The 27,358-nt window shown below is 45.7% G+C and overlaps 1 protein-coding gene across 3 annotated transcripts in view; it reads left to right on the forward strand.

Annotated features, from left to right (window-relative positions):
- The window catches only part of SLC22A4 (solute carrier family 22 member 4), a 57,540-nt gene that overhangs the window by 7,732 nt on the left and 22,450 nt on the right, over positions 1-27,358 (forward strand). For all 3 annotated transcript variants that reach the window (XM_090288034.1, XM_090288032.1, XM_090288033.1), the window contains exons 2-7: positions 6,535-6,638; positions 7,910-8,064; positions 15,995-16,166; positions 19,939-20,065; positions 24,353-24,453; positions 26,273-26,487. In XM_090288034.1, coding sequence (XP_090144160.1) covers positions 6,535-6,638; positions 7,910-8,064; positions 15,995-16,166; positions 19,939-20,065; positions 24,353-24,453; positions 26,273-26,487 — 874 coding nt within the window. The remainder of the gene's footprint in view (positions 1-6,534; positions 6,639-7,909; positions 8,065-15,994; positions 16,167-19,938; positions 20,066-24,352; positions 24,454-26,272; positions 26,488-27,358) is intronic.

Raw genomic sequence — 27,358 nt, forward strand, 5'->3', positions numbered from 1 at the left:
CAGCAAAATTTAAGATAAAGGCATAGAAATAATGCAATCCCAAAAAAGAGAGAGAGAAAAGGAATGAAGAAAAAAATGAACAGGGCCTTAGAAAAATGTGGAACACCATAAGTACACCAACAAATGCATCATGGGAATACTAGAAGGAGAAAAGAAATAAGCAGGAAAAAATCTAGTAAAAAAAATAATGGCTGAAAACTTCCCAAATTTGATGAAAAACATTAATCTACACAGATCAGAGCTCATCAAACTCCAAGTAGAAGAAACAAAAAGAGCTCCACACACAGACACATCATGCTAAAATTGCTGAAAGACAAAGGGAAACTTTTTAAGCAGCAAGAAAAATATGACTTGTAATATACAAGGGAACCCCAATAACATTTACATTTGACTTATCATCAGAAACAACAGAGGCCAGAGGCAGTGGAATAGGATAACATATTCACAGTACTGAAAGAAAAATGATGTTAACCAAGAATCTTATCTCTAGCAACATGATCTTTTGAAAATGAAATATTTTCAGAGAAAAATGAAGAGAAGTTTTTGCCTGCAGTACTTCCTTTAAAAAATACTAAAGGAAGTTCTTCAGGAATTTTTTTTTTTAATGTAAAATGTGCTCTGAAAGCATGTTTGAAAAAAAGTCAAGACCTAAATAAATGGAAAAAGAACTCTTGTTCTATTCATAAAGCAGAAGATTTAATATTGCTAGAATGGAAACACTCTCCAAGTTGATCTACAGCTTCACCACAAAAGATGCTCAATGTTATTAGTCATTAGGGAAATGCAAATCAAAGCCACAATGAGATACTTCTTAACACCCATTGGGATGGTTACAATTAAAGACATACAGTACAATAACAAATGTTGGTAGGAATAGGGAGAAATTGAAACCCTCATTCATTGCTATTGGGATTGTAAAATGGTGCAGCCATTTTAGAATAAAGTCTGGGAGTTCCTCAAAAGGTCAAATGTAGACTTATCACACAACTCAGCAATCCCACCACATATATAAAAATAAAAACAAAAAATAAAAGCATATGTCCATGCAAAATCTTGTACACAAAAGTTCATAGCAGCATTATTCATAATAGCCAAAAAGTAGAAACAACTCAAATGTCTGTCAATCTATGAAGGGCTAAATAAAATATGATATTTCCATACAATGGTATGTGATTCAACCATAAAAAGGGATGAAGCACTGGCACATGCTACAACAACAAGGATGAATCTTGAAAACATTATACTAAGTGAAAAAAGCCAGTCATGAAAGATCAGATATTGTATGATACCATTTACATTAAATGTCCACAATAGGAAAATCCATAGAGACAGATAATATTATCAGTGGTTGCCAGGTCCTGGGGGAAGGGAATGGGAACTGACAGCTAATAGGTGCAGGGTTTCTTTCAAGGGTGGTGAAGCATTCTAAAATTAGATAGTGCTGATGGTTGCACAACTCAGTGGATATACTAAAAGCCACTGAAATGTACACATTAAAAGAGTGAATTTTATGGCATGTAAGTTATATCTCAATATAGCTCTTATAAACAAAAAGAATGAAATAGCCAGCTTCTTTTACCCCAATAGTCAAGAAATTTCCAGCTTTAAATCAAAACTAAGTCATAAAGAAGAAATTGGGGTGATGTGTATTCTATTATTAACTAACTACTACTTCCTGTGTTTCCCCCCCTGGAATGAAAAATAACTATAAGAAGGTGCAATCAAATTCCATTTTTCATTCATAAATGGATTAATGTTAATTTTTCATTTACACTCATCTCTGAGATTGAAGGCTATTTATAAAGGGATTTTATGCCTCATTGTAAAAGCTTTTTGGTCATTGAATACAAAGTTCTTGTTTCTAAGAATCTCTTTTGCTTAATCAGGTTTAAGTGTAACCTGCTCTGCTTATTCATTCATGCTGTTGTTCTAAGTCATCATTTTGCTTAGGACAAAGGTGTGAAGTTAGTAGAGAGGGAACTGACATTTAATGAGGCTTATAACATGTCAGACACCATGTCAGACACTCTACTTACATTTCCTGTCCAGTGCTCACAACATCCCCACAAGGAGGATTACTGTCTCCTCTTTGAAGATGAAAAAGTAGGCTGACAAGGGTGAATGAGTGGCTCAAAGTCACACAGCTGTAAATAGCAGGGCCCAAGACAGCCTGTGCTCCTTGCTCAACATCAAGTTGCTGTCCAGAGTGCTCAGTTCTGTGCAATTCTTTCTGGTCCTTCATGGCTTTGGTAAAGGCTAAAACTTTGGCTACTTGGAGATTCAAGGATGAGAATGATTTTCAAAGCACAGTGTATGATACCACACATTTTCCAAACTTATTTTTCGTTACTCCTAATTATTCAACATTGGCTCATCAACAATTTAAGCATGTGCCATGTGCCTACCCTTGTGCAAGCATTAGTTATCTCAAATAATTATGTGAGTAGGTTCAGATTTTAGCACTCTGTCCATCTGGAGGAGAACGAGGAAGGGACACCTCTTTTCAACTCTAGCCAGAGAGCAAGGGCACAGTGGCCTGGGACAGAGCCTGCCCCACCCAGGACTGCTGGCCTCATGCATGCCCATGTGCATACTTGATCTGTCCTATAAAGTATGCTTGACCTTGAGTTCTGTGGAGGCAGCAACCATGTCTGTTTATGCCCCACACAGAGTCTGGCCCAGAGCAGGTGTTCAATGACAGTTGGATAAATGATTAAGCAATTCCCGTTACCAGTCCACTAGAATGCTTACTTCCATGCTTGGTGCCTTCGTTTTCTCATCCGTAAATGGGGATGAAGAGAGGACCCATTTCACATGGCAACTTTGAGGTCCCATGCGACCATACAATGCACACAGTGAGCACTTAAGACACTGTAGTTGTCATTCCCATTATTACTGTTGGGAGGGATGAGAGATGCATCCTTCTATGGCAAGAGCGACCTCCTATCCCGTTTTACCTGGTGATCTGGGTTTTTATTTCTTAAAGCAGAGCTGAAGGCTAGATGGTCCAGCTATATGGAGCTCACTCTGCTCTGTTGGGAAATCTTGGTCTGAGTCCCTGAGGATGAGGACAAAGTCACCCCAGGGCACATTCAGTGACCCCACCCTGCACAGCATGGGTCAGTTGGTTCCCACAATCCACTCTCTTTCCAGGGTGTGTGTGTGTGTAGGCGGGGATGTTACATTTCATAAACATTAGGATTTGATCTGAAATCACAGGTTCAGAGGAATACCTCACCACACATTAGCCTCTGAGCTGGCCATGTAGATGCCTGTCTGCATGTGTGTGGGTGTACACACATGCACAGAGACCCAAGGCATAGAGCTGTCCTGACAAGGAAGAGACTGCCTCCCACTGAGCCTGTCTTGTCACTCTTAAACACACAGAGCTCCTTGGGGCCCTGACTAGTGGGGCCCCAAGACACACCCCTCAAACCCCAAGGGGCTAGGAGCAGGCAGGAATGGGACTCCCCAAGAATAGCCCTGTGGAGAAGAGGGCCCATCTTCAGGCTGACTGCTGATTTACTAGACTGCAGCTCCATGAGCCCTAGCTGGAACTTTGTCTACCAATCCTGAGTCCTATTACCAGCTTTCCAAAAAGACTCCTTGGGCACAGCAACTCCCCAAGAGAGGGCAGCCCTGGAGCCATCTACGGGGAGCCATGAGGTCCAGCTGCCTTCCTCTGTGGGTAGGAGCAGGACCTCTGAAAGTAGAGGGCAGCCTGCAGGGGCTCGGTGGCTGCTGTGCACACATGGCCACCTCCTGGGCACATGATATTGACAAGGCTTCTCTAGCCCTTCTTCACAGAGGGAAGGGGGGACCTAGAGGCAGGGCTGCATGGCCCCCAGTGAGAGAATAATGGCTCGCTGGCCCTCACCTCACACTTGCCAGCACCCCAATTCAGAGCGCCTCTGCTGCTCCAGTCCCCAAAGAGACCAAGCTCGACCCACTACTTGAGCTGACTTCATAGGTGAGCAATCTGTGCAGTGAACACAGGGTTCCTGCATTTTCAGCGTTGCACAGCGCCTGCAAATTAGGGGCCAGTCCTGCCCATGGCCCTTGCTCATACGATGTCTGGCTCCACACCTGACACCTTTCCTCTTTCCTTTCTGTCTTTAAGTCTTCTCTATCTTCCTTTAAGGCAGGGTCCTGACAGAAAAAATTCAAAAACCTCGCAGTCTCCTTGTATTTGGAGGAGCTTTTCTCTCCACTGCAGGTGGAATGGTGATGATCGATAATGGACACTTTAATACCCTTACCAAGCTTGAGATCTTCTTGGCTCTGTCCAGGACTAAAGGCTGGCTGAAGGCTTCCTTCCCCTAGTCCTGTGTCACGCTGCTTGACGAAGTGTAGAGGATGGAATTTAATGAGTTCATTTTGTCCGACGTTCGGAGTTCATGTCCAAAGTTGGACATGTGTACAAGGTTGAGTTCAGAGACCTGAGTGGGTATGTCGTGTGTCCTTTTACTTACTATGACTTCAGACAAACCCCAGTCTCAGATCCTCAGTATACTCTTCTGCAAAATGGGTCACACTCCACATCATGAAGCTTTGGCATCTCAATTGCTAATCTTGCTGTGTGTTGGAATAGATCCTAAGCCTTTTCTGACACTTTGGCCAATGAGTTTTGGAAGTGGGTGGCCATTATGCCCTAACTACTCTTTTCAATCCCTGGGCTGGCCAGGCCCATGAATCTGGCCATGCAGTTTTGGGGAGTTTGTGACCTTTCCTCCCGGAGCTTGTTCAGGGACCCCAGGTGAAGCAACCCTACTCTGGCCATGGTCTCATATTTCTCCTTGGATTGTGCCTGAAGGGTGGAGAGCCAAGTTCCTGGGCCATGTTGTTTTTCTTCTGCAGAGATGTGCTTGGATGTCCCGCTTGTGGCCAGTACCAGGGGCCCTAGGAGAGGCCGCCTCATGAATCTTGCTGCTATCTTTAGGGCAAGGGTACTCTCAAGGATGTTTTCCTCAATATCACCGAGTGACTCCTTCATGGAAGAGCGTGTCTAGGTCCCAGGTCCTTCTCCCAGGTCCTGGTACTCAGGAACACTGAGCTTCTTCAGAATGAGTTTGTCACTGTGCACTTTGGTCCTCAGCACTGAGCAGCTGGGGCACTCAGAGCCCGATGTCAGGGCCTCCGTGACATATAGGCAGAACCCTGGGCAGAATGGCCAGTGGTCAATGGACCTCAGCTTCATTATTTTGCAGGCCCTCCTCCCCTGCGCTTTCTGTTCGCCCCAGTTCCCTTGGCTTTCTGTTCCGTACTTTTCTCTTGTATGTGTCCTTATACATACCTCTCTCTGCTGCAGAATGAAGTGTAATAGAAACATGTGAATTCATTTTTAAATCTATGTCAGCCCTGACCGGGTGGCTCAGTTGGTTGGAGCATAGTCCCATGTACCAAAGGGTTGTGGGTTTGATTCCTGGTCAGATTATGTACAGGAGGCAACCAATTGATGGTTTCTCTCTCACATTGATGTTTCTCTCTCTCTCTCTCTCTCTCTCTCAAATCAATAAAGAGCCCCAGTTAAGGGTTTGTTTGTTTATCTGTTTCAGAGGAGTTGTGAGGATTAAGGACTGAATTGCTTTGCAACTATGATGGCAGCAGCACCATCACTGAGTGGAGCTGGGATGGGAAGGTGGGGGTGGGAGGCAGGGGGTCCTTCCTCTGGACCAGTTATCTGGCCACACAGAACAACCTCCAGACCTATTCTCATTGGTACCTGCTTATTTTTTTAATGAATAAAAGTTCACTGAACACACCCTGAAGTTTTTGCAACCACCCTTGAGATTTTGCTGACTTGATTGAAGTCAAGAGCCGGGAGGAACTGAAAGTCTGGGTGAAACGCTCGTTTTATGGAGCAACCAGCAGGGACTTGTTAGGGACTCTAGCAGCCCATGGGGCCCTGGGAATGGGAGGGCCCACACTTCTGGGAAGGAAGGTGGAGGAGTGTAGATGGCAGATAAGGTGCCTCTGCTCAGTGGGGCCCTGGGTGGGGCCCCAGATGGGACCCCAAGCTTGGCTTCTGGTGTGAATGGACCACGGAGCACAGGGTTCTCCAGAAGATTCTACTCAGAGCATATAATCACAGACCCTTGGGGATGACTTGCCCGTTCCTACAAAGCAGAGGAAACTTTTACACCCGGACCAAGTGACCATGGCCCCTGTCCTGCCCCTCAGGAGTTCGTAACACGTCTGATGCCTTCTGAAGTAGACATGCCACCTCTGCTTCATCCTACTTTGCAGCTGAGGGCCCTCAGTCACAGCCCTGGCTACAGCTCACTGGTGCTGCATGCATGTGAGCAGAGCCAGAGGCATCCCCTCCCTTTCAGAAGAGGAAGGGGCATCTCAGAGAGGACAGTGACTTGCGCGAGTGAAAAGTGGTCAGGAGCCCACCCAGGGCTGTGGGGTGTATGTGTGCCCTTTGCACAAAGGCGAGCCTGCCCTAGCTGCTGCTCCTACACCCTCAGAGCTGGGCTGGGGCTGGGCCAGCTGGGGAGCTGGGCTCACACGTCTCACTGTGTCCCCTGGCAGTGGAACCTGGTTTGTGAGGAAGACTGGAAGACGCCCCTCACCTCCTCCCTGTTCTTCGTTGGCGTGCTCCTAGGCTCCTTCGTGTCCGGGCAGCTGTCAGACAGGTAAGGAGGCTAGGAGGAAGGGAAGGTGGGATAGGGCCCCTGTCACTTCCTTGCCTGTGTTGAAGTTGGACTGACTTCAGGGTATTTCTAGCCAGAGAAAGGGAGGCACCTCAGGCCAACAAGTCAGTGACAGGAGGAGCCATGATGTCTCCTGTTCTTCCTGCCCTCAGCCCCTTTCCAGACCCACTGGAAAGGGGAGTCCTCCAATCACACCACCATCACCACACCACTGCCTCCTCCCCACCCCCAGCTCATGGATGACATGTGATCTGTCCACAAGCAGCCATCAGCCAGAGTCAGGGCCAGACCTTGGGCAAGCGCTCGCTAACTGTGCGCTCTCCTCTGCTGTGGGCCGGGCCCCTGGCCGGTCACAGGGGCCACAGAGCTGACTGGGAGCCCACAGTCTGGAGGAGACATCAGAGCTCCAGGAGAAGTGCCCCACTGACTCCTGAATGTTCCGTGGGGACCAGAGCAGGAAGGCAGGAGTGCCAAATGCCAGTGCCAGGGGAGACTGCCCAGAGGGGTGGCTGTCCCTCCCCTAGTTACAGAGCTCAATGGGACCCCAAGTGCAACGGCCTGAGACCTGAGTTTGGAAAATGGGGTGGGAGACTGCTCACACCTGTGCTCCATTCCTCCCATCAGGCACTATCAGAATGTGAAAGTGAGACTTAAGTCAACTATAGGGTCACTAATGAATATTGCTGGAAGGTGTGCATTCCGTAGAGCAGTGGTTTGCAGCAATGGTTGCACATTAGTAAGGATCTTGGGAGGTGGGTGTGAGCCACAGTATTTTCTGAAGGTGATTCCAAGTAGAGGCAAGGTTGAAGACCACTGCCACAGAGGGAGTCTTCATTCTGTATTGACAGAATTCCCATGTTGCTGATATCAAATGGGCCTGCAATCTGTACTCTACCCACCTTCTAAAAATGTGGTGACAGCTTCTACCTGTGGCCTGTCTTAAAGAGATTTCTACGTGGTCCTTGCATAAGCTGCTCTGTGCTTTCAAGATATGGTGTTTCCACAGGGGGCTTAGGATCTCAAAGGGCAACTCCTGGTCAGATGGATGCCTGAGGCCTCAGAAGGGGGAACCTGGACAGATGTGGTGACTGGGAGAAAAGTCTGTTTTAGTCTTGAACAAATTGAAGTCTGCAGCGATGCCTGACTCTGCACTTCACCATGCCCCGAGGGGCAGTGCCGCTGTCACCAGCTTGTGCCGTGCATTGTACTGTGACTGCCACATGCCATGATTTGTGCTATGCTGTACTCCACAGGTTTGGCAGGAAGAGCATCCTCTTTGCCACCATGGCTGTGCAGACTGGCTTCAGCTTCCTGCAGATTTTCTCCATCAGCTGGGAGATGTTCACTGTGTTATTTGTCATTGTCGGCATGGGCCAGATCTCCAACTATGTGGTGGCCTTCATACTAGGTAGGAATGGTTTCTGACCCTCAGGACTTCTCCTTCCAACACTCTGAGTGGCCTGGGAAGAGGGGGCCACCAAAGGGAACACAGGGAGTGCTTCTATTCAGCACAGAAGGAAGCACCTCAGTCTAGGAACTGTGCTTCCAAAACATGATCAGCCTCAGACACATTTGTTGCTACCGCCCCGGGCAAGGTGGATACTCACGGAACTGGCTCTGTGCCAGGTTCTGAAGCATGGTGGTGAAGAAGCGCTTGGGCTGGTGGGAGCCAGCACATAATAACCGAGAGGCATTTCAGGAGCACAGGGCTTGAGAGAGGCATAGAGTGGGGGCCTTAGGGGAGGGATGGCGGAGGGGTGTTTGTGATCTGAACTGTGAAAGCTCAAGACTTCTGCCTGGAAAAAGGCCAAAGAGTATTCCTGGCAGCTGTGCATGGCCCATGGAGGGACTTAGGATAGTTGGTATGGCTAATACACAGGTGGAAGGGGCATGTTTCAGGCAGGAGCTCAGTGCCAGCCTGCCATTGCTGGGCAGACCTGCTCTCACCCTGGGTCAAAGCCCACCCCGAGAGCATATCAGCAAGACCAGCCTCATTGCTGATAGGGGTGCTGTCTCCTGGCAGTAGCCCTGCTTTCAGAACAGCAGGCTGCCTGAGGGGACCCACTAGCTAAAGACCTTGCAGAGGCCCCAAGGCCCTCACCAGCTTTTCCTGGGAGGAAGTGAGGTGGGCTCCAGGCAAGTGGATCCGGGAGTCCACAGGAGTTAGCGTCCCCAACATGCTCCCTGAGCCCACCTACTCTCGCTGAAGAGGTAAGAGAAGGGGAGTTGAAGGGCACCTCTGGGACAATAGAAACCAAATCCCATAGTGTCTAGTGTGATCATATACCTTGTGGGCTCGGTGCTATCCTGGTTTATCTGCATTGTCACAGTGTAATTATTAGCAGAGCCCCTTTAATGAAGTCTAATGATCCTTCTTGTCTCAAAAGTCTGGATGTAGTGAGATGATTCTGATCACCTTTAGAAGTCTGGATTTAGAGATAATGTGTTTTCTTAGTTGAGGATGTGTACACCCTTTGTCAGGTTGCCAAGATGGAATTATTCAAATTCCACTCCTTTAATCATTTGCGGAAAAACCCCTGCCAGGGGCCCAGCCTCTCGCTGAAGAGAGGGGGAGGGGAGAGCATGTTGAAGCCACATGGGCCTGGCAGATAGTGTGCTCTTCACAGGCTCCAGTGGGAGGGGGCCTCTCTCCTCCCTGTAGTGGGAGAGGGGAGCAAGTGTTTTCTAAAGAAGGTCATATGTGTAGAGGACACAGAGAGCTTCAGGAAACTGGTGCTGGAAACTGGAGACTGGAGGAATTGGGGACAGAAATTGCAACCTTGTAATGCCTGATGGCCCCAAGGACACAGGATTTGGGGGCACAGCAAAGCCCCCCATTCTCATGCTCTAAGTACTTCAAGAACCCATCTTCTTTGTGGTGACCCTCCTGATACTTGAAAAGCCCAATGTGTGGCTCTGCTTGGGCCAGGGACATGCTAGGAGGCTAAACAGATCTCCTCAAAACAGAGGGCTCCTCCAGAGGCAAGCGCACCGGTTTAGGGGGATGTTAAGGACCATCTGAAGTCAAAGGCAGCGAATTATGGTGAAGCCAGGGAAGCCCTGTCGTTGGGATTGGCAGCCAGGTGGGGTATGAGTGGCACAGGGATCTTCTAGGGCCATGGAGCATCCCTTGTAAGAGTGCATGAGGCTTGGACAGCCCATCCTCAGCCTCCTGCAGGAAAGTCCTGCCCAGATGGCCCTGACGCTACAACCTACTCCCCTCCCTGCTGCCTGAGCTGAGAAGAGGGGGAGGGCCAAGGGCAAGTAAGATCATGGAAGATCAGTCAGAGCCCAGATGTTCCAGCCAGGGCAGGAGGCTGGGAGCATCAGGCCCTCCGTCAGCGGGAGCAGGGCTATGGAAGGGTGCTTGGAGGCCTCCCTGGCTGTCTTTTACTCCACTGTGCTCTGTGGGAAGCTGCTGACTTGGTGTCCTGGTTTGAGACTCTTCATGTTGGATTCTCTTAGGAGAGTCACTAAAACTGCCCGGCCTCCTGCAGCAGCTGGCTACCTCATCAGTGCCTGGGGAGCAGTGGGGTGAATGGACCCAGTGCGAGGGACTGCTGTGGCTGGCTGGCCTGTAGCATAGCAGCTCCCTCTGGTGTTTCAGGGCTAAAATAGTGAACTCCTGGTTCTGACCAACATGAACCAAAGCTTGGGGTCTGGGCTGACAAGTTCTGTCTCGGCCTTCACGTTGCCCTCTGGCTCTAGGGAAGAGTTGGCAAGACTCTACAATGATAATCTCCAGTCTTCAGAGTCTTCACATTCGTTCAGGAAGCTGATTTACACCCATTCTCTAAGCAATGCAGAAATGAAGTTTCTCCTTGCTTTGCTTTTTAAAAAGCCTGCCAGAATCATGGGAGACTAGGAGAGGGACAGAAAGAGCCGTACTACCCAAGAGAAGTGAGGTAGCTGCCTGAATGCCACTGGTTTAGGAGGAAATAACCACTCAGGACCAAGGACATTGACCTTCCCTGCACTCCAGCTGCCACCACAATCTCCTACTGTTTCCCAGAAATAAGGTCTTCAACCTGGACACAGCCTTTTGGGTACAATGCCAGCGGCATCCCTCATAAGTAGCTGCTCAAATTTATTTCGCACACTTACCTGCCTTCTGTCTTGACTGATTGAGTATTTTCACTGTATTCCTAACATCAACCTCCTATACAGTATTTCTTCCAGTATGTTGAACTATTTAAAGCTCTGTTTCCTCTGACATCTAGATGTGTCCTTCCTTTTGCTAAGTATGCAACTGATTGCATCCTCCTTTGTTACTTTGGCTACCAGGAAGCTCAGGCAAAATTAAAATTTAAGTACCTTAATTATACAGATTTCATCAGCCACATATTTTTTAACATGTTTTTAAATTGAGATATAATTTCCACATCATTATACTCACTCTTTTAAAGTTTATAACTCAGTGGTTATTGGTATACTCACAAAATTGTACAACTATCAACTCTTATTTAACTCCAGAATGTTTTCATCACTCCCAAAAGACACACTGGACCCATTAACAGGCACTCCCCTTTCCCATCTTTCCCCGGCCCTGAAACCACTAATGTGCTTTCTGTCTATATGGATTTGTCTGTTATGGACATTCCTGATAAGTGGAATCATACAATATGTGGCCTTTGTAACTGCCTTTCTTCACTGAATGTTTTCAAGGTTTGTCCATGTCATAGCATGAATCAGTATTCCATTGTATGGACTTACCACACTTTGTTCATCCACTCATCAGTCAATGGATATCTGAGTTGTTTCCACTTTGGGATATATGAATAATGTGCTATGAATATTCAAGTACAGGATTTTTGTGGATATATGTTTTCAGTTCTCTTGGGTATGTCCCTAGGAGTGCAATTGCTGGGTCATATGGTTATAGAAGGGGAATGCCCCCTTCCCCCCGAAAAAATGGAATTATCTTCTGGAGGGCAGGCCCCTTGTAGTACAGGCTTTCCCCATTAGGTGAGTGTTCTAGGAACCCATCTCTATCAGTATAATAGCTGGTGTGGTTGTGAGAAGCTGCATTCGGTTTCAGTGAATTTTTCTGGAAGATTCTTCCAATGAATTTGCCCATTTATGAGCACACTTACCCACACTGTGCTGAGTGGTCAGCAGTTTTTGACCAAAAATGAAATGACCTCCATGCCCCACCCTCCCTATTCACCTGATCTTGCCCCAAGCAACATTTTTTTGTTTTATTTTGTTTCCCCAATGAAAAAAGCCCTTAAAGGGAAATGTTTTGCTGATGTGGAAGAGGTTAAACATAAAATGGTAGAGGCACTAAAAGGCATCAAAATCAATGAGTTCCAAAAACTGTTTTGAGTAGTAGAAAAAAGTCTCTATAGGCATATTGCATCAAATGGAGAGTACATTGAAGGAGATGTAAGTTTAAACATGTAAGAATAAATACACAATTTTTAATAAAATAAATTCTGTTTTTGGGGGGTTCTGCCTCATATTTGTTTAATCATTCAAGGAACTATCAGTCTGTTTTTCCAAAGTGATCAGTTGCATATTTTTATTCTTTTCTTCAAGAAAGAACTTTTAACCTTTCCTTATATTTTATTTTAATGCTACCATCATCTTATTATATCCAAATTATAAGATATCTCAAAATCCTCAAGGGATGAATTGGGGGCAGAAATACATTTAAAAAGATGCAGAGATGTGCTGGCACACCCGGTCTGTACCGCCTTTTGTGAGGGAAAAGCAAGGACGTAATGCATTCTATTTCAAGGAGCTCACCTCTGGTTGACAGAGGCCACCAGTACAGTTATTACTGAGGACGTGTGTCATCATGGGTGGGGCAGGAGTGGAGGGAGTGCAGATCCCTTCTCTGGGTATATGCAGCAATAGGAAAGGTTTCTTTTAACTAGAATGGCCTGTGGAGGTTCACAGAGGGGAGGTAGGAGGGCCTGAGCAGGGAAATATGTTAATTTGAAGAGAATTCTGATATTTTCTGGGGAGCAAAGAGAGGTTTTGCTGTCTTCCATTAGATCTATTGGTCAAAGGCACTGTGCTTTCCTTCATTTCCATAACAGGTAGCACATTTCAACTGTTTGACCAGGATAAAGGAAATTTCTGTTTCAGAGCACTGACCATGTGCCAGACTTTTCACAAGTCACTTTACAAACATTATCTCAGTTCCTATAGTAATCACTTCATAAAGTAGGACTATCAAAGTCCCTCTGGCAGCCTATGAGCATCAAGGAGCCCAGGCTCTCTGCACATGCCTGACAGAGGCCACTCCCAGACCAGGACTCCCAGAATCCTACCTCATATCCAGGAACCTGCACCATGCTCTTGCTTCTTGGCCTGGGGTCTGCTGTAGGCCTCCATTGGTCATTCATGGAGGGGCAGGTCTTGCCTCCATGTGGAATGGAGTCAGTAGCTCCTGACTGGATCCATGGCTGACTAGCACAGAAAGGCCCTGATCAGTGTGGAGGTGGGCCTGGCCCCCTCGAGTCACTTCCTCTGGGGGAGCTTAGATGCAGTTGGCGGTAACAGGCAGTGGGCAAGCACTCTGGCCAGGACTTGCTCCTTTGATTTTATGTCAGAGTTTTACTCCTTGGAGACACTCAGAGGCCCAACCAGACCAAGACCAACTGAGAGCAAAAACCTAGGAAGTAGAAGAGGTCAGTCAGGAATCCCAGCCAACAGAGCCTGAAGTCACCACTGTCACCCGTCTCACTGCCAGCCAAACACACGGAAGGCTTGCAGCAGCTTCAGGTTGTAAAAGGTCTACAGGAGTCGGGGCTCCTGTCTTAGGGTTCCTCTACCTGGTTGGTCTCCAGTTGGTTCAAAGACCAGCCCAGGCAAAGAAAATGAAATCCTCACTTCTGAAAAGGGGATATGGCCTCACTCATCTCCCATGTGTGTCTCCAGTAGACTCTTAGTTGAAGGACTGCTCGATAGGACCAAGGTTTTGCCCCCAGATGATTTTTTTCTAGACATTATCCATAGATCAAAAATATCAGACTTAAGTCCTGGCTGCCCCATTTATTATGTGTCAATTTAGGCAATTTGTTTCAGCTCTTTAAGTCTCAGCTGATTACACATAAAATAGAAGTAATATTCTTCTATAACTGTTGTGAAGATTCAAAGAGATAATACAGTTAAATACTCAGTCTGGGACCTGACTCAAAGAGCCTACTCAAAAAAAATGCTAGCTGAGGAGATGATGATGATGATGGTGGTGGTGGTGGTGGTGGTGCTGGTGATGCCGATGATTGTTAAGAAAGGTGATTATCTAAAAGTCAGAGAGCAGGAAGGTGTGCTAACAAGGAATTATTGAGGTTCATGCTGTTCATGTTGCTCGACACATAGAAAGGCAGAGAGGTAGATTTATGGAGCTCCTGTCCCCCATGATTACTCAGCAAGGTAAGAACAACTCTGTTCTGGTGTAGGACCTGTACTTAGAGAGGGAGACTACCCAGGAGTCCAGCAGCAAAACTGCTCTCTTATCTGGGTCCTGGAGCCACGAGGGAGTTTCCTCGGCCTCACGATTCTTCAAGATTCTCACATGGTCCTGTGCACTTTCTGTTTTCTGCAATCCAGTCCTCTGTTGCTTCACTTCTGAGTCTCTGCTTAGGAATACAGTAGTCCTTCTCTATATTGCAGTTCACTTACCGCGGCCTCACTGTATCGCAGGATTTTAAAAAATATTATATTTAATTTTCGTGGATTTTTTGCTATATTGCAGGATTTTGCAGTACTGTAAAGTAAATACTAAAATAAATGTAAGGTTCCTACTTCACAGATTTTCACCTATCATGGGGGGGGTCTAAAATGTAATACCTGTGATAAGTGAGGGATCAGTGTAAAGCGCCCCCTATTTGACTCCACATCACAATAGTCACAAGCAAAATTTCTAGAAACCATGGCATAGACAGCCTTCCATTGGAGCAGTAGGAAGATCATTAATGATCTTCCAGAGAAGATCTGAAAATAACATTCACAATCCTCAAAGAGGTCAGGACTGACCCTTGGACATGAACTTAGAGGCTGAGAAATGTCCTAGGTAGTTGGGTCTCTTGTCCGCAGTCTAGGATAGGAGAGGCACGCAGTGCTGGCCACTTCATCAGTCTGATTTTAGAAATGGCTGTTCCAGAGGGAGCCACTGAGACACGTGGCTCAGTCCTGCTGAGTGAGGAAGGGAGAGGGTAGGGATAGGAACAGGTAGGTGGTGAGCATGGGAAACCAGCTGAAGTGGTCATTTTACTGCTGCTTTGGAATTAGCCTTTTATTTCTTAGCCTTTGTTCAGGGCATGTAAACACAATTAAAAAAAAATTTCTCTTGAAAGTCAAGCCTGAATGGCATTTGAATGGCCTGCTTTGTATTTCCGAGGCTACTTCTTTGTAGTGGTGGAAAGACCTCAAACAAAAGGCAGAGTGGTTGCCATAGCCCAGGTCTCCGCCCTACGAGTGAACTCTGTGGAAAGGGCCTGGGGCTCTGTGAAAACAGAAGGAGCCTGTGTCTGGTTCTGAAGGGCGGGCATGTCTCTGGAAGAACAAATACCGAGCCAGCCATTGTGGCACTGAGCAGAGCAGGACTCACAGCCACCTGCCTATTCTTTCCCAGAACAGGGTCCCACACTGAGCAGTCCTGGGCCCTTGTGGTGTTCTGGGAAAGCTCTGTGGAGTCCCCTGGGTTTGTGGCTAGCTCCAGAGCTGCCACCAGTGGGCTGGCAGAACAGTGCCTTCTTTTCTTGGTCTGGATGGCTGGGGCCTGCCTGGGGCAGATTGCTGGGCATGATGTAGCTGCAGGAAAATTCAGTCCCTGGGCACAAGGGGCCTGCTCTGTGCACCTGCAGAGCCCGCTGGATCCCAGGGCTCACGGGTGGCTAAGAACGTCCTAACATTATTCAGCAACTGTGAACACTGCACGTTTCCTGACAGGCCAGGGTCTGTGTCTGTACAGTGGAGAATTGTGGGAAAGGCTAATGCACTGTGACCCACACAGCCACTCCAAAGAGCCCCCACTGTCTCCTGGAGCACCTTGCTATCCCCAATCCTGGGGCTCGGATTTTGGAAATGTGGCATTCCCCGAAGAGATTACCTCTTGGGGCTGGGCTTGCTATTTTGTATGATATAAAATGATCTTTAAAAAAGAATCTGTAACTCCTTTAAAATCTCATGAAAACTTACCTTCCATAAGGCATTAAGTCTTGAATCCCTTCCCACCTTCCTCCACTCTGACCACAGCTGCCCTGGGCCATGAGGTAAATGCCTTTTCCCTTTTAAGTGACTCTAGTTTGAACTCTGCCTGGTAATGATGTAAAAAGCAAATATTAAAGTGAGTGAAAATGCTAATATTCCTCCCTTGTTTTGAACAGGCACAGAAATTCTTGGCAAGTCAGTGCGTATTATATTCTCTACGTTAGGAGTGTGCACATTTTTTGCACTTGGCTACATGCTGTTGCCACTGTTTGCTTACTTCATCCGAGACTGGCGGATGCTGCTGCTGGCGCTGACGGTGCCTGGCGTGCTGTGCGTCCCGCTGTGGTGGTGAGTGTGGCTCGGCCCCAGACAGCCCCCTGCTGCAGGCCAGTGCAGCCCAGGACCCAGAGCCTGGGGCTCAGCCCAGTGCGGCCTCCCTGGAGCTGTCTGAGCATTCGCCTGGCCGGGTGGGTGTGTGCTGGGGTTGAATTCTCCACTGTCCCACAAAACACCCTTCTCAGCAAATCCAGGCCCATCTCACCCCAGGCTCTTGTCTGCTGTTGGTGGTGGTTTTTATCTGTGGAGATGGTCCTGTTGAGTTTTATTGTTTTGAACTCTATCCCCCTGCTCTTTTGACATTCTTCTCTCTCTAGGAAATATCTTTCTCCTTATGGACCCAACTAATGTAATTTCTTTCCTCAAGCATCTAAGGTGTGCCTGTTTATCTGCTTTGTCTGGAAGTGTGAGAGAATTACTTCTGTTTAATGAGTTGCTAGAGAAATGTTCTCTTCTCTCCTCCCTCAACCCTCCAACCCAATTTTGACACATCAGTATGGGAATCCCAAAGACTGCAGATACCAGCTCCACTTTCACCCAATATGGTTATATGGGAGATTTCCAGTGAGAGAATGGATTAAGAAAAGGACAATAAGGTCCCAGCTCTACCCTCTTTGTGGGGATTCCTCATTTCTTTCATTTTTCACATTTAAGCAAGAGGAAAGGGGAGTTCTTCCATCTCTGGCTGCACCCCCCCCCAATTCTTTCTGCTTTGGTTTCATATCAAAATCAAATCTCCCAGCAGTGACTGGTTTTACTGAACTGTTTGATCTCTTCCTCCTTACACACAATGAATATTTCTTTGATCATTTTTTGGAACTCACAGTTTAGCCCTCATGGTTGCCCTGTCGTTAGGACACACTGCCTGAGGAGTTACCTAGAAGATTACTTATCTTGCTGTAAGTGTTAGGCAGCCATACAGGCTGATAGGTAGCATGTCTTGGCCTTGTTGGAACAGAGGCTCAGGTTGGACACACTCCAAGCTACTGTCTTTTTTATGACCTCTAAGACTGCTATGGTTTTCCGGTGTAAATTTTTTGCATGGGTGTGCATGGTGGGAGGGAGTACCTTTTCTTTTTTCTCACTTACCTGGAATTTGAGAAACACTGTGTTAAAGATTAGCTACTATTCAGATTTGGAGGTTTCCTCTGGAACCCAGTCTGAGGGTCAGAAAGCTTATGGTGAGTAAGGGCAGGCCATTATCGATACTGCTCCGCCTCCAAGGAGAGCAAGCACTTCAGATCTACAAGATCAGGGCAGCTTTCCGGAATGAGAGTCAGCATCATCATCATCATCGCCAGCACCATCATCGCCATTGCCATCATCAGCATTGCCATCATCAGCACACCCTCTCCACAACCTCCTTGCTAATAGAATCTAGTGTAAACAATGTTGGTGACCCAAGAGTCTCTGAAAACACAAGACAAGATTATTCATAGGTTATCTTCTGCCTCTTGAGGTGAATGATTTTAATAATTCATGTTCCCTGGCTCTAGGTGTCCTTTTGGCATGAGACCAGTACTTTTATAAGATGTTTTCATCAAACCTATAACTGTATAATTCTATCAGAGAGTGAGAGAGAGAGAGAGAGAGAATGAAGATAAAAGGGCTCTGATTGACTGTAAGAAATTAGCAGGGATTTTAATTTGGGGAGGGTTTGGATCTTTGCCTCAGGACCAAATAGCACAGCAAGGAGTAACTCTGATGGGTTAGCCCCTGCATTTCCAGCTGAGAAGGCCCATCCCATGAAGAGCAGCCTCACTCTTGCCTGAAAGAAGAGTTCTTTCTCTGCTGCCCATGGCTGGTCTGGGAGTGCTCCTGACTGGGATCACACTGTCCCAGGGACAGTACCGCCCCAGAGAGAGGCAGCCCAGGGCCAGCTCGAATGAGCAACGTGCTCATCCTGAAAGGTTAGAACGACAGTCTTATCATTTTCCTCTAAGAACAAAATCGCTTTATTCTGAACATCTTCTCCTTATGGGTGGGCCTTGCTGAAGCAGTGCTCATCTGTCCCATGGGCTTGGATGATGAGGGTGTGCCTCAGGCTGCTGGACTCCCCACTGCCTGCTCAGTGGTGACCTAGCCTCTCCAGTAACACCCTCCCCTGTTCCTCAGGATTGAAACTACAGAGAGGCTAATGTCTCCAACCTCATTTGGTGTTCCACTACCTTCTCAAATGATCAGCCAGACTTGATTCTTCATGAATCAAAAAACCATGGCAGTTCTAGAGCAGAGGCTGCAGTTGGCCTGAGTAGGTGGGCTGGCAATGGGAGGGGAACCTACACAGAGTCACTGCAAATGGCATGGAATATTTTACGTCCCAAGTTCCCTTTAAAAGGCTTGGCAGTAAGTGGTCACAAGTATGAATGGAGCATGGGTCTGGGGTGGGGAAGGAGCCAATAGATGCATCATGGGGGTAGTCTTGTAATATTGAGCTGCCTATACATTAGGAGCCTGGGGTCAATGATGGCCTTCAGGGCCTGTAGCAAGAAAGGTAGGATATTTTAAAGAACAACCTGGTTGAGGAAAGATACTGCTTAGAAATAGAAGAGCCCAGGATGTACACAGTGACTGTGTAGTGAGACCTCTAATTCTGCACTATGACAGTAGTCACTAGCCAAATGCTGCTTTTTAAATTAAAATTAAAGTAAATAAAATTAGAAATTCCTTTTCTCAGTCACACTAGTCACTCCAGCTCAAAGCCACATGTGCTTGGGGGCTACTGTATTGGACAGCCCAGCTCTGATTACAGAAGCTCATTGACCTCACCTCATCACAGCTGCTTGCTACAGGGGCCAAGGAAGGGCATGGGTACTGGGTTCAGTTTCAAACACAGTGCTCGCAGGCTGGGGCAGGGAGCCGGGGCTTGGCCATTTGATACGTTGTGTTTTGCTCTGAGATAATTTCTACCCAGGCTTTGGAGGGGTCCATCTGATCTTAGGAGGCGTCTGTATCTGCTACATGTAATTTACTTCCTAGGATAACTAAGTACTGACAAATAGGTAAGGCAAACAAGAGCTGGCAGAAGAATGGCTGAGAGATTCTAAGAAATAAAAGTTAGGAAAGAATTAAAAAATGTAAATAAACGTGTATTATAAAAATAAATAGAAATGGGGGAAAAAAAGAAAAATTAGGAAAAAAGAGAAGTCAGCTGTCTTTGACCATCAGTTAAAATGTAAAAAGATTGCATAATTTAAACAATTAACTGTCTAGACATTTTTTAAAAAATATACAACATTGGCTATCTCCCCAAAACTGGTTTGGGAGCTGACTGACCTGAGAATTGTTGATGTTCACGAGGACAGCCCACGGGAGGGTGTCCAGGCACCCATCTTCTCCTCAGACTACAGGAAAAGCCGTCCTTTACCCAATAAACTTATGAGCATTACCAGGTGGGCACCAAAAAGTGTCCTCAGGATGAACACACTGAAGACATGAGACTGTTTCTTTCCTGAGCCACACTTGGCTGTTCAGTTTTGGACGGCTCTCTGCAGCTGCCATGCTGAACCACACACCCCGTGGCCCTATCGTCTGCTCCTGGCTTCAAGTACAGCTGATGACCAGTCTTGTGATTTGATCAGAACTTTGAAACTTGAAGGTGCTTTTATTTATTCCTATAATCAACGAAAATCCTATGAGGCCTCTGCGCCCCCCAGCCCGATTTTCTTTGAAAAGACAAATTAGAATTTTTCTAATTAAAAATTCTTTTGGAGGTTAACGAATGGTTAATAGTATCAAACCCTACCATTGTGGAAAATTATAAACTATTCAAAATGAATTCTAGGTTTATTCCTGAATCTCCCCGGTGGCTGATATCCCAGAGAAGATTTAAAGAGGTGGAAGATATCATCCAAAAAGCTGCAAAAATGAACAACATAGCTGTCCCAGAGGTGATTTTTAATCCTGTAGAGGTAAGCATTTGCAGATGTTTCTTTCCCCTTGAGGTCAACCGTGCATTCTTGATTTTATGGAATTTAACTTATTTCAGTGTTTTGAGCACCCACCATGTCCTAGGCTCTAGGCTCTGTCCACAATGATGAGTAAATTCTGAGATAAAACTCACCTCAAAGGGCTGTGTGTGAGATAAGTGCAATAATATACACAAACTGCTTAGCATAGAGCAAGTATTAAACAAGTACTAGTTCCCTTCCCTTTTGCAAGTTCATATTCAACTTTTTATTTTTATTACTCCATACCATTGGTGCAGCTATATCCAGATTTATTTAATTAATTAGTTAGGTTTTTTTAAAGATTTTATTTATTTTTAGAGAGAGGAGAAGGGAGGAAGAAAGAGAGGGAGAGAAACATCAATGTGGGGTTGCCTCTTGCATGCCCCCAACCAGGGACCTGGTCTGCAACCCAGGCAGGTGCCCTTACTGGGAATCAAACCAGCAACCCTTTGGTTCACAGGCCGGCGCTCAATCTACTGAGCCACACCAGCCAGGTTTGAATGTCCATATTTAGTGGAGAAAATGTGTTTGAGGGGCATCCCACCATGCACTCCCCAGTGAACCCTGACTCTTACCAAAGCCTGCTGAAAAAGTTATGCATGTCTTCTGTCCTGCTGTGTCATGTCTAGAACCTTAAGGCCTGAGAGCACAGGCTGAGGATTCACCCTGAAGGCAAGAGGCCAGCAGAAAAGCTGACACACTGTAGGAGCAGCGACCCTTTCTGACAGTCATTGAGGACTCACAGTGTCCCCGGCCATGCACTGCACTGGCTCCTAAAGAAAGCAAAAAGTAGACACAGTTCCTATGTTTAAGGAGTGTGGAATGTCATTAAGAGCATCAAGAGGATTAGGTGAAAGATAACATGAGGGAGGAAATGCTAAGTACCCACAGAGTGGACACTGCGTGATAGCAGAGAGAGAGAGAGAGAGAGAGAGAGAGAGAGAGAGAGAGAGAGAGAGAGAGAGCTGAGCAACTCAGGGCTAAAGGGGCAGGTCCACACCAGGGAGAGGATGGGGCATGACATTCCTGGCTAAGAGAAGGGTAGGCGGCTGCTCTGGACATGAGAAGACCAGGATGGCTATAGCGACAGTGTGCAAGTCTGCAGGGCTCCGTGGAGGGTGGCAAGCATGCCAGTGCTCCACCCCAAGGCTTCCTCCATCCCTGGTCTCCAGGATCTTTGACAGAAGCAGATACTGTGGCAATGGCTGAGAATTAATTACAGTGGCCGTGAACACAAGCTCTCTCAGAGGGTTACCAGGACAAACATCTCTTAATCCTTCACTCCTCAGACCAAGAATTCCATTCCCAACTTCAGTCAGTTTAACTGGGTGCAAAAATAACATTGGGAGTATCTAACACTTCCGCATCTCAGGGCTGTGCTGGACATTCACTGGTATTTATTGGATATGCAGTCAGATGTCCTGTCTTTGAGGAACTTACAGTCTAGTAGCAGAGATCAGAACTATATAGGTAAACACAATCACAAAACATATGAGGGACAGAGTTATAGATGTATGAGAACATCCACCTGGAGAGCCCACCAGATGCCAAGCACTGTGTTTGGCTCATTTCATGCTCATGCTAGCCATGGGCCTTCTCAGGAGAGGAAACTGAGGGACAGAGAGGTTAAGTAACTTGCCCAGGCTCACAAAGCTAGAAGTCTCACTAGGTCTCTCCAGTGCCAAAGTGCTTACACTTACCTGGGCTTTCTTACCAGATGGGAGGCGCAGCACATTCACTTGGACAGGAAAGAATATAAAGTAAGTAGTGTCATCCTGGACAGCAATCCCAAGCTTCTCTCACTTCCTTTCTGAAGCACCTTCCACCTGCTCATGGTGCCTGGTGCAAAGGCATTTTGCTAGCTCCACAAAGGGCAAGCACCAGCACTGGATAAAAGAATGTTCTTGTCCTGAGGTTTCCAAACATGGCTGCTTAATCACAGTCACCCAAGGGGCTTAAAAATACAAATTCAGTCCTGGCTGGTGTAGCTCAGTGGATTGAGTGCCAGCCTGAAAACCAAAGGGTCGTTGGTTCAATTCCCAGTCAGGACACCTGCCTGGGTTGCAGGCCAGGTCCCAAGTTGGCATGCAAGAGGCAACCCCACGTTGATGTTTCTCTCCCTCTCTTTCTCCCTTCCTCTCTCTCTAAAAATAAATAAATAAAATATTTAAAAACAAACAGATTCCTAGCCTCTGGGCCCCAGGAGTTTGATTAAGCAGGTTTGGGGTGGGACCTGGCAATCGGCATTTTCACAGGGGCTCTGTGGAAGCATCAGGTATTAGCACAGGCCTGACCCTTGGGCCCCATCTGTGCATGGCGTTACTCCCAGAGCCCTACAGTTTCCCTCCAGCTAAGCAGGGGCTTTGCTTCGTTGTCATCACAGAGAGCAGCACATTGCAAATAGTGTAGAAGAAACAATGCAACATGCCTGTCTGACTATTCCTGAAAGAAGGGTGCTGCTGGCAGGGCAACACCCACTGCAAGGGCAGGGCTGGTGCCCTCACCGCTTTCGTCAGAGACTTACTTGCCTTCCCAGCCTCACTTGGGCACACACTCCAGGGCCATGGAGTCCTCGCACTTTATCCCCAGGAGAACCCCCACCTCAGAGCCTTGGGACTTTTTTTTTTTTATTTTTATTTTGTTTATTTTGGTTTTTCAATTACAGTTGTCCCCTTTTCCCCTAATTCATCTCCCCCACCCAACCCACCCCCTCTCCCGCAATCATATCCCTCCCCGTTGTCCATGTCCATGAGTCTTTTATACAGTTTCTTTGACTAAACCCTTCCCTTACTTATCCCCCTTCTCTCCCTCTCCCCTCCCCCCTATTGACTGCTATTCTGTTCTTTGTTCTATTTAGTTCCTTTGTTTGTGCTGTTCTTTAGTTTCCTGTATTAGGTAATATCATATAGTATTTTTCTTTCTTTGCCTGGCTTATTTCACTAAGCATAATTCTCTCTAGTTCCATCCATGTTGTTGTAAATGGCAGGAGTTCCTTCTTTCTTTCTGCTACATAGTATTCCATTGTGTAAATGTACCACAGTTTTTTGATCCACTCATCTACAGATGGGCACTTAGGTTGTTTCCAGCACTTAGCTATTGTAAACAGTGCTGCAATGAACATAGGGGTGCATAAGTTCTTTTGAATTGGTGTTTCAAGATTCTTCGGGTATAATCCTAGTAGTGGAGTCGCTGGTTCAAAAGGCAGTTTCATTTTTAATCTTTTGAGGTAATTCCATACTGTTCTCCATAGTGGCTGCACCAGTCTGCATTCCCACCAACAGTGCAGTAGGATTCCCGTTTCTCCACATCCTTGCCAGCACTTGTTGCTTGTTGATTTGTTGATGATGGCCATTCTGACTGGTGTAAAATGGTATCTCATTGTGGTTTTTATTTGCATCTCCCTGATGGCTAATGATGTTGAGCATTTTTTCATGTGTCTATGGACCTTCTGTGTGTCCTCTTCGGAGAAGTGTTTGTTCAGGTCCTTTGCCCTTTGGTTTCAATGCTCATAAGCTTGGTTAGCTGGATTCATAACACATGGCAAGTTAATGCCAGTAAAATAAGAGCAAAGGAGGGAAGCCCTTTGATAGCAGTGAGAAGCCGCCACGCACCACTGACAGCCACGCACCACTGACAGCTAGCACCTTCTCCTCAATGGTGCGGTCATAGTGTCAACAGTTAAAATGTGTTAGGCATTTACGTAGCTCAAGTACTATGCTAAGCTTTAGCTATATGATCTCATTTAATCTTCTCCCAGTTATTATACCCATTTTACAGAGAAGTAAACAGGGGTTCAGAGAGGATATATAGTAACTTTCCCAAGATCCCCCAGTTAACCGAAGTCTGTTCTGACACAGAGACACCAAGAAAAGTATAGAAGGCAGAAATGGAGCTCAAGGCAGTTTGGGTCTATACGGCATTGCCCACGCACCAGGCACAACTCAGCATGATTCAGGGACCTAGAGCCATGAGCATAAATCAAGGCAAGGCTATGTTATCAGGCTTTCTATAAAGAGACAGTAGAGCCAATATTATATATTTTAAAGGCTTCTAAAATGGGCCACAAACATCTGAAAGTGTTAGAAGAAAGCATCATATATGTAGATGTCCTTACTCCCCACGCATTCCAGACTTCTAAGCATATTCAGGGTACAGCGAGATTTATACGGATAAGTTTTTTCCACAATGTCATGGTCAAAGATGCTTCCTCACTACCTCTTAATCTCATGGTTATTTGCATTATTTTAGCTACAGGAGCTAAAACCCTTGAAGCAACAGAAAGTCTTCATTCTGGACCTGTTCAGGACTAGGAATATTGCCACAATAACCATCCTGTCTTTGCTGCTATGGTAAGTAATAAATAATCTGGAAGTGCGGTACACAGCACGTAAGTATTTGATCAATTTTCTTTAATTCAAGGGAACATCAGGACAAGGCCTGGGTCTTCCTGAAACAAAATAAAAATTATAAAATTTTAAGTTAATTGGAGATAGCTCAATTCAATTCATGGAACTGGATACTGAAAAAGAAGTCTCAGGGAACAATATTTAAGTCTGCAGTACTGTGGCCCACAAAGAAGGATCTCTCCCCTCCTAAACTTATTGGGATTAAGACTAATTAATGATGTGCCCTGGCTGTGTGGCTCAGTTGGTGAGCATCATCCTGTATACCAAAGGGTTGCAGGTTCAATCCCTGGTCAGTGCACATATGGGAGGCAACTGATCGACGTTTCTCTCTCACATAGATGATTCATTCTCTCTCTCTCTCTCTCTCTCTCTCTCTCTCTCTCTCTCTCGCTCTCTCTCTCTCTCCTTTCCTCTTTCTCTAGTCCTAGGATGAGGATTAAAAAAAAAAAAAAAGACTAATGATGTCCCTGAGGCTGGTATGCTAATTCAGCTCCTGCTTCCTGAAGCTGTACTGGCAATTGAACAGTGAGGTTGGAATAACCTGAACCCCTACTGCCCGTATTAGAGTTTTGACAAGCTTTTCATACTTGCCAATTGTGAACTAATGAGGCATCAAAATAATGAATTGACTCTGTAGACTAGATTTAATAATGAATTGCCAATAAATGAAGAAGAAAAGAACATGCCTATCCCATGATGGCAACAGAAAAAATGTTCATCAGGACTAGTTGGTTCAGACTGCAGTTAGTCTATTTTTAGGATCATCCTGCTTTGCAGTTGGAGGAAATCAATGACAGAGCTTATGACTAAATTAAGCAAATGTGTCCAGGCACCTGGCTTTCCACCCTCATTGCAGGCCTCCTTAGTTCTCACCTGTCGGCATAGTCACTGGTTTTTAACCTGAGCCACTCTTATTACCAACTTTGAAAATAGTTACAATTCCTAGAGAATGAAGTTTAACTTTTGGTTGTGTTTTGGATTAGCCCTCGTGCTACCTAACCTAGTTATGTATGCATGAAAATATCACAGTGTCCTGAAAACATTTTTTCAGATACCCTCTGCTTTTCAGTCATGTTAATAATAAGCAAACTTCTGCACAGGGGAGTCTGCCTAGGGCAGTAAGTTTTCCACAGAGAAGCTTTTACGTGGATGTTAACTATATGACAGGGTATGTGGTATATGCACTTTGTGATACTTTGAAGCACTATGGGACTTTCATTCTTTTCCCTAAAGTGAGTTTTACTAAATCCATTGGAATTTACTCTAAGTGGATCCCATAATACTACCACCCCATCCTCTTCTCCTCCTCTTTCTTGTTCTTTGATAAGAGCGAAGTCTGCATTTTATGTTCACTGACATAAGTGACATACACCCTTTCTTCAAATAATAGCTCTGAGGGAATGAGGATGTACAAAGCTTTGAACTGTAAAATTAACCAGATCAGGGTAGAGGTTGGTGCACGCTGGTACAGCTAGGCTCGCACTGTCCAATGGAACATTCCCCAATGAGGAAAATGTTTTTATCTGTGTTGTCTATTATAGTAGCCACTAGCCATGTGTGGCTATTAAGCAATTGAACTGTGGCTAGTGTGCCAGAGGAACTCTTTGATTTTATTTCATTTTAATTTATTTATTTTTAAATAGCATGCACGATTAGTGGCTACTTATAGGAAAACAGAATCTAGACAATTTCTTGACCATTACGAAAGCTGAGAGTAATTCACACCATCCTTTTGTCACTTTTGCTTTCCCTTGTCTTTTAGGATGCTAACCTCAGTGAGTTACTTCGCTCTGTCTCTCGACTCTCCTAACTTGCATGGAGATGCTTACCTGAACTGCTTCCTCTCCGCCTTGATCGAAGTTCCAGCTTACATTACAGCCTGGCTGCTCCTGCGAACCCTGCCCAGGCGCTACATCATAGCTGGAGTGCTGTTCTTTGGAGGAGGCGTGCTCCTCTTAATCCAAGTGGTACCTGCAGGTAAGAAGTTGACCAGTATTAACAGCTTAATGGAAAAGATCTACACCTTGACTTAGGTTAGTTATACTGGTCACTGTTCCCTATCATATACCATTCATAAGTCAGCCAGACAAATGATTGCTAACTATGTGACTTCATGTGTTCAAACAAACACCCCCCAACAGATGAGTCAGCCTTGGAGACTTGGAAATCATTACCTGTGGAGGAAAACTAATGCTGCAGTCATCCCCTTCACAGAAACATTCACCCAAACCCCCAAACCTCTTTCTTGAAGTCACAACCCTAATTCCCAAGTTCTTGGTACTTTCTTGATACTTTCAAACCTTTTGTTGAGGTATATACTTCAGTGTTCGAATTGGTACTACAGCCAGTTCCCATATAAATTCAGTGATCTGGGCAGTCTATAATGTTTTAGTTAAAGAACATGCAAAGGGACATTCTTCTCTCTTCCCTCTGTCTAACCTTCTCATATTATTAACATGTTAAGGCAAAAGATTATTGATACATAGTATTATACATAGGAATATGCATTTCTTAATAATAATAAACAGGATAGAAAGGATTGGTCCTTCTCTTTGAAAATGAAACATAACTAATAATTAACATGCTAACAATTTACTGTGAAAGTTTTGTAACAAATAAAAGTGGACAAAGGTCACGGAAGGCATAAATTTTCTAAAATAACAATAGAGTGAAGCACAAAGTGACCCCTTACTCTCCACCTTTGTCCACATTGATTATTAAGACATTTGAAGAGAAAGTGTTATTTGGGGAATGGTTTTACATTGTAAACAAAACAAAACAAAAAAGCAACAACAAAAACCATGCTCTTTCAAGCAAAGAGGACAATGAAAGCAACTGAATTGAGACT

This window comes from Furipterus horrens, unplaced genomic scaffold, assembly GCF_987537825.1.
Source record: "Furipterus horrens unplaced genomic scaffold, mFurHor1.1.pri manual_scaffold_10, whole genome shotgun sequence".
Taxonomy (NCBI): Eukaryota; Metazoa; Chordata; class Mammalia; order Chiroptera; family Furipteridae; genus Furipterus; species Furipterus horrens.